A 7,671-nucleotide genomic window follows, 5' to 3' on the forward strand; every position below is an offset into this window, starting at 1 on the left:
AGTACTACAAGCGTTTTTTATAGAAATCCACTTTTGATTTAATAAAAAATACAATACCAGGAGGTTCAAGAATTATTTTCATAGTCAAGTGTTCAGCATTGGAATTACAGCAAATTTTAAGTCATTTTACAACAAGGTTCAAGTCATTTTACAGCAGTTTTTAATGATGACATTTTCGAAACCGTTTTAGAAATCTCAAATTTCTGAAACCTCCACTTCAACTACCGGTAAATTAAGAAACATGAATAAAGCAGCAAGAATTTATTGATGCGATACGCGATAGGTTAATGGGAATAATCGCTGGTAATGGACGAAAACTTAGATGATACCTTGTCATGTATGATTGTGACCGCTTATGACCTAAGGCCACCAATGAAATACCGAGTCCTTGTTGTTTTCATTATTTTTATTCGCCAAAAATTTGTTAACAAAGGATTCATGTCATAAGCGACAATCTACCTCACACGTTTTTTTATTTTTCGTTTGAAACTTCCCAAAAGCGCTCTTTTATGTTCATATATTTTTTGCAATGTTCAGCGGCCAAAGGGCGCAGTCTTGGCTTGTTTAGTCACGCCCACAAGTTTTTACATCTTTCCATATAAAAATAAATGATATATTTCCCTTCAGCGTACGTGCATGCTTGCTTCAATATAATATTGAACAAAATAATACGATTACCGTTCTTTCTCCCTTGGTAATAAAAGAACCCATATCATTTAACATAGAAAGAAGAATTGGATATGCCATCCTTATAATTAATATTACACACAATATAGCGAAGTGCTGCAACGGTTTTTGAGTTCATATGAGAGGCGTAATGTGATGATCCACAGCTACAAGATGTTAAAGGTAGAGATATATATTGTAGTGAATATGCTCATAAATCATGTATGCCTTATGCGCGAAATTTGTGAGGTAGAAAAGTTGAACGAGTATTCAAGTAGTGTTTAGATATACTTTAGAATTGATTCTTCACCTTTATTAATTATAGCAACTTAATAATATTGTTTTTAATCAACAGGATTACTTAGATTGATACTCCAGTGTGGTCTAAGTTTTAAACCTTTGTCGATTAACATTCTAAAAAATCATAATTTGTGTGTCTAAAGACGAACGAGAGAATTTTTGCATATCGCCACAACATGCACGCCATTTCACCGCAAATGATGGTCTGGGACCCGTCTTCGGTCGGACTGCCACCTCAGGCCACGGATATGCAAGCCCCAGTTTTGGCACCAGGTTTCCAAACTGTACTTCCTCATGCGTACCGAATCGCAGGTGCCGTGCCTCAAATGTACGCTAGTGCCTCAGTGCAGAATCCGGCAGAACATCAAGGCATTGTATGGGTTCAGCAATCACAAATAATAAATCAAGATCATACAACGGAAGATTTTGAAACTGGCGCTCAAGTTTTTACACATGGGGTTGTCCCGGGTCAAATCCCAATGGTACCGCAGCATAATATGATGCCAGTCATTATGACAATTAATGGCCAAAGAGTGTTGGCTCATCAGCCAATCACACAGATACAAAGTCCACAGAACGCGTATTACCAAATGCCAGAACACGGAACCATGGTCCAGCAACCTCACGAAGGTTTACACTTGGTGAACATAGCCGGAATCAATCAAAGAATGCAACAAGGTGTTAGACTGACTTCTCTTCCACACCCACATGATATGATGCCAACAACAACACAGCCAATCCAAAACATACAAGAAAAGCAGCAATTGGATAGGCCAAGACTTACTCCAAGGAGACGGAATGGATCCACTGTATTTACTTGTGGTTAGTTTTTGTTTATACACTATGTAATAGATTTTTTCGTCATCGAAAATCTAATAGACCAAAGAGTGTAAATTTAACAAATCACAATCAAAAATTGTTTTAAATAAATCAAATCTTATTGTCACGTGTTCAGATACTGTTGCATCATGGAGGCGAGTCAGCGAGGAACGCTCTCTTGGTGGACTCAATACCGCTATCCGACGACGAAGCCAATCTGCTGATCGTGACGCAAATGAAGAATCGACAACTAATACTGCCGGTATTTATGCAACATTTCTTAGACCTGTGTGATTAGCTATTGGCAATGTGAAATGTAGATGCATTCGTCTCGATTAAATTAGTCACATTATAATAATTGTATTTATTTTGTAGAGAGTCCAACGCCGAACAAACGGGCGGCAACAACTTATTTTCCAATAATGAATAATATCGAGAACCAAAGTGAATTTTGGCGGGCTCCGGACGCTCGTATCCTGCGAAAATTGATCGACATTATCGAGTATTATTTCTCAGACGAATGTCTTACAAGAAACGGTTACATGCTCAAGCAGGTTTGTATTAACAATGCTATAAGATATTGCTTTTATTATATTTGATAAGAGCTTTTTAACGTTGAATATTACTAAACTTCCAGATCAGTAGCACCGATAGCGATGGTTATATTTCATTGAGGCGTGTGGCTGCACTCAAGCGTGTAAAATCCCAAACTCGTGATCTCCGCACGGTGGCGTATGCGGTTCGTCAATCTGACAAATTGGAAATGGATGAAGAGGGAACAATGGTAAAATCCTTACAACACGAAATTTCTTGGCTTTAAAATTGAGAATTACATGATTATAAGCATTTAGGTGTATTCTTCAGCTGTTAATCTGATTTGAGAAATCTAACACTACGGTCTGAAATATTTCTTCATCTTTTCTATCAGATAAGAAGAAAGCGCCCACTGCCTGAAAATATTGAGGCTCCGAGATTCATTCGCAGTGTTCTTGCCATAAATTTGCCAAATGATTCTCCAAGTGTGGAAGATGTAACCTCACTTTTCACTCCATATGGAGACTTGACTCAAGTGCGTGTGCTTCGGCCTGGGAAATCAATACCATCATATTTGAAAGAATACACTGCAGTAAGTTGAATGATGCTTTCTTCACACCAGGACAGTTTTTAACTCAGATAGCAAACGTGCAACCGGCACATTCTAATTGAATTGTAGAACATTCAGATGCTTAATGCTTTTGACGTTTTTTAATTTTGCAAAAATTTTAGGTCATTTCCCAATATCAGAAAACAACAATTAGGTGAAAAACAGTATCTAAATCAGCAAAATTGAAACCATCGAAATTATAGTCTGATTTTTATTATCTAATAAATTTTTGTTATTGAATTAAAAAATCAAATTGAAAAATTTTTCTATGATTTTAGTGGGTTCCTGATCTTGGAAGTAGAGTTTGTGCCGTAGTAGAATTCGAAAATCAGGATGAAGCACAGAAAGCTTGCAGAGAAATAAATATGCAAAACAGAGGACAAAACACCCTCAGAGTTGCATTGTTGAAACCAGGCGCTAGGATTAGAAGAACTTTATACAGAAAATATAAAGGTAATTTTTTTTTCTTCAATTGCCGCACATCTAATATTTTTTAAGCTTATTCGTTATCCCCCTTTACTTCATTCATTTCTCATTTATCAACTATATCTATCATCTCTATTACATACATGCGTCATTTCTCTTTTTATTACTCAGTTTTTTTATTCTCTTTTCATTCCTCTTCTTCACCCTATTCACTATCATCATACTTCGCGCGCTTTTCCTTTTACTTCTTCTATTATAATACTATACTGATCATAGACAGCAATTTATCATTTCGTTTTGTTTTTTAGATGACGTAGTTGAAACAAACGACGACAAACCTGTACCTACAGCAACAAAAAGAGACGCTATCGATGCCAACTCTGAAGCGACATCAAACCTAAGAGTGCGTTGTGCAAGTGATTCAAGTGATGGCAGCGCACATACTGAGCAGAAAAATTCCAGAATTAACAATAACAATGTTAATAATAATAAATCCATCGCAAGGTATGACTACGATGCTAGTGGGTCAGGTTCTGATACTGGTTCCGACACTGACTCTGTCGGATCTAAAACCGGAAAGTACCGGATACCAGTAAAACCAGCATCCGGATTTGACAGTCGCAAAAAGTGCCAACATTCCGGTGATAGTGGTTATAGTCATTCAAGTAGCAGCGACGAAAGAGACTCGGTCATTGGTTCACCTTTGCTCTCTCGAAAATCTGATGAAACTACAAAATCCGGTCCTGGGATGTTTACAGCTTCGCGTAGAACTTCACCAATTCAAAAGAAGTTTATTGACGGTGTGCCTGTGGGAGTAGAAAGACAACCAAAGGGCCCAGTTGCAGACTGTAAAGGTTTTAACAACGGAATCCGACAAAATTTGGAACAATCACAAAATATTTGAAAAATCATATTTAATTTCAAATATAAAAAATGCAGTCTAAAGATTGGGGTGAAATAGCATTATAAAATACCTTGTATCTGTTTCACTCGACAACATCGTCGTTTGCTGGACTCATTGTTTACCGTCTCTCTTAGTAAAAGTTTTCTAGTTTTATTTTTTCATTTACTCAGCCTATAACGGAACACTGATTTTTGAAATTACAAACTTGATTTATGTATTGTGATAAAAATGCTAAAGCCATACTTCTGCGTCCAGAGGTGTCGTACTCGATTATGTAAGCTTTTCGTGTATCAATTTCTTCTTTTCATAAATTTATATATATATATACTATATCTGGAGTCTTTTCCATAATTGTATCATACATTTGCTGATGTGTGGTATTACTAGCTATCTCTGTGTTAAACTTGTTTTTTTCTTCGCTGAGCGGCGGTTGCTGTTAAAACTATTAAATACATATTTTACATAGAAGGAAACATTAACATTCTATTTGCATTGTGCAAAAGAGATATTATTTACGCCTCACACAGTGCAAATAAAATTACTTGTGAGTAAGGTGGCACTGTATTGCTTTCGCTAATAATATTTTTTTATTTTCATATATTGGAATATCATTTAATCTTTATTATTATTTTCAAAATTACTTGTTCAAAAGAGAAAATCAAAGTAAAAAGTTCCTCACTTTGAACATGTTTTATTTCATTTTTATTTTCGTTTTTTACATTTTACTATTTTGCTTGAACTATCATAACAACATTCGAAACAGCGTCAGAAAGCACAGTAATGCAATTCATCTCTGTATTCAAAATACATAACCACTCATAAGCATACAAAGTTTCATCTTAGATCACATTTATTACAATTCTGAACCATGTTTATCTTTAGTCCCAATTAAGCAATAAGAGGATTTTTACAGACGTTAGAACAAAATCAAACAAGATATTCTATCATCATATAAAGTCGTCATTGTTTTTTTTTCTTCCCTCAATAAATTTGCCTTATGTTTTCATGAACTTTTTTTTCTGTTGTTAAGTATGCTTCTATTGAATTGAAACTTTCTTACTTTATGGCTTGTAATAATAAAAAATATTAGCTTTAAGCGTAGTGTCTGTTCCCAGGCAAAATGGGTATTCTATATCATATTGAATAGCTGCAACTGGAAACGTTTATTGACTTTCAAACTCGCGATATCGTGACGTTCACAATTCCCTTTCAGGTGGCCCAGTTGCTCCAGTGAAGGTTATTTCGCCCATGGTAATCACCAGCTCAATATCTGCGGGATATGAGGGTGTGGTTAGTTTGTGTTGAATCAGAATGCTGCGTAGTTTCTTATGCAGTGTTAAGCGACTGAGCTTTACCAAATAAACGCAACGGACTATTGAGATTTAGAATATACCATACCGTGAGGTGGTGCTATGATGTCTAATCAGGCATGTGAATAAAACACGAAGACAGGAGTGAGATGCAATACCGCAAGGTTGTCTTGTTAAATCTTCACTATACGACATTTTTACAGTAATGCTATAACACCATTTGAATCGGGGTCAAAGGACAAACTCAGGCAAGCCGAGCAATTCCATTTCGTCTATGTATTATAATTCTTCAATAACTATAACATTTTTACAGTAATGCTATAACACCATTTGAATCGGGGTCAAAGGACAAACTCAGGCAAGCCGAGCAATTCCATTTCGTCTATGTATTATAATTCTTCAATAACTATAACATTTTTACAGTAATGCTATAACACCATTTGAATCGGGGTCAAAGGACAAACTCAGGCAAGCCGAGCAATTCCATTTCGTCTATGTATTATAATTCTTCAATAACTATAACATTTTTACAGTAATGCTATAACACCATTTGAATCGGGGTCAAAGGACAAACTCAGGCAAGCCGAGCAATTCCATTTCGTCTATGTATTATAATTCTTCAATAACTATAACATTTTTACAGTAATGCTATAACACCATTTGAATCGGGGTCAAAGGACAAACTCAGGCAAGCCGAGCAATTCCATTTCGTCTATGTATTATAATTCTTCAATAACTATAACATTTTTACAGTAATGCTATAACACCATTTGAATCGGGGTCAAAGGACAAACTCAGGCAAGCCGAGCAATTCCATTTCGTCTATGTATTATAATTCTTCAATAACTATATATTCGTTATTTTCTGTGTCTGTGACGACGCAATCCGATATGCCTGTTTCTGTGATCAATAATTCTTGGTATTGTTATTTCATGAACAAGTGAGCAACGCTAAAATGTGAAGATGAAAGTCTTATCTAACGACTAACGCTGTATCGGTAGCCTGTATAAATTAAACTGAAATCAGATGTCCATGGTGGCCCATCGTTGTCACGGGTAAAATTGAAAAAAAAAAAATTTAAAATAAAATAAAAAACTTGAAATAAAAGTAAAATATAAAAATAGTTCTGGAAAAACATTAAAAAAAAAATGAAAAAATAATAAAAATAAAATGCCAAAAAAAAATAAAAACGGGATAAAAAAAGCAAAAAAAAAATTGGAAAAAAAAAAACGTGAATAAAAATAAAATATAAACGGTTGACAACGAAGCAGTCCATCATTGTCACGCGTTTTTATTTTGAGAAAATTTGCTTCGGCTTGGGACCAACGTTGTCATACATAATCCTACGCGCACAAACGGTGTTCCCTGGGTTTCTAACTCATTACTGATTTTCTTGAGCAATATTCAATAAATTTAATATGCAAATGTTCCATTAATTCTCCATGATACAAGTTCAACTAGAAGTAATATATATATTTAAAATAATGATAAGAGAATGTAGAATTGAATAGAAAAATTCGAGAAATTTGTTTTTACGTGTAGAAGGTAATTGAATAATGGTTGGGCCCGCGCGATTTATCATTCTTCTGGATCGGTACGTTACGGCTGTACGGTATGCCGTACGGTATGTGATACCGTATGCACATGCCGACATGCACGTTCCGATTCGGGATGTAATGACGATGATGCATCCGCTCGAAATATACTCATTCCTAAAGATGTCTGACCTTTGTCAGGAGGAATGTTATAGAAATACGTTTGTGTGAGTTTGCATCAAGACTATGGAATCACTTACCGTGTTTCCTCGTAAAAGAAGCCTGTCCTGAAAATAAGACCTGGCCTGAATATTAAAAATGATTTAAATATAAGCCGTCCCCTTAAAATGAGACCTAGTCGATAGTGAAATTTTTTTTTTAAACCTAGTCGATAGCGAGAAATCTTTCCTACTCGTTTTAAATGATTGATAATCTATTTGTATCAGTTATTTTAAATAAAAACGTGTCATTTATAAACGGATATCGGTTTTCATATTATGTATATTTGAATATCTCGTAATTCTCTACTTTGTCATTTTGTTTTTGATAGAGAAAAATAAAAGACAT

At 35.1% G+C, this 7,671-nt stretch overlaps 1 protein-coding gene across 1 annotated transcript; it reads left to right on the top strand.

Annotated features, from left to right (window-relative positions):
• The first annotated feature begins 1,005 nt into the window (after positions 1 to 1,005).
• On the top strand, positions 1,006 to 5,355 carry LOC120337800 (uncharacterized). Its single transcript, XM_039405688.2, has 7 exons — positions 1,006 to 1,788; positions 1,922 to 2,047; positions 2,161 to 2,339; positions 2,423 to 2,569; positions 2,714 to 2,911; positions 3,208 to 3,382; positions 3,664 to 5,355. The coding sequence occupies exons 1-7, from the start codon at positions 1,143 to 1,145 to the stop codon at positions 4,257 to 4,259; spliced, it is 2,067 nt and encodes a 688-aa protein (XP_039261622.2). The 5' UTR covers positions 1,006 to 1,142; the 3' UTR covers positions 4,260 to 5,355.
• Positions 5,356 to 7,671: the final 2,316 nt, after the last annotated feature.

The sequence above is a fragment of the Styela clava genome, chromosome 10 (assembly GCF_964204865.1).
Source record: "Styela clava chromosome 10, kaStyClav1.hap1.2, whole genome shotgun sequence".
Classification (NCBI taxonomy): Eukaryota; Metazoa; Chordata; class Ascidiacea; order Stolidobranchia; family Styelidae; genus Styela; species Styela clava.

Excerpts from the sequence above, each read along its gene's own strand:
- LOC120337800 (XM_039405688.2), top strand. The coding sequence starts at position 1,143 with ATGCACGCCATTTCACCGCAAATGATGGTCTGGGACCCGTCTTCGGTC. Across the intron at positions 1,789-1,921 it reads ATCCACTGTATTTACTTGTG|ATACTGTTGCATCATGGAGG; the intron begins GTTAGTTTTTGT and ends TCACGTGTTCAG. Across the intron at positions 2,340-2,422 it reads ACGGTTACATGCTCAAGCAG|ATCAGTAGCACCGATAGCGA; the intron begins GTTTGTATTAAC and ends CTAAACTTCCAG.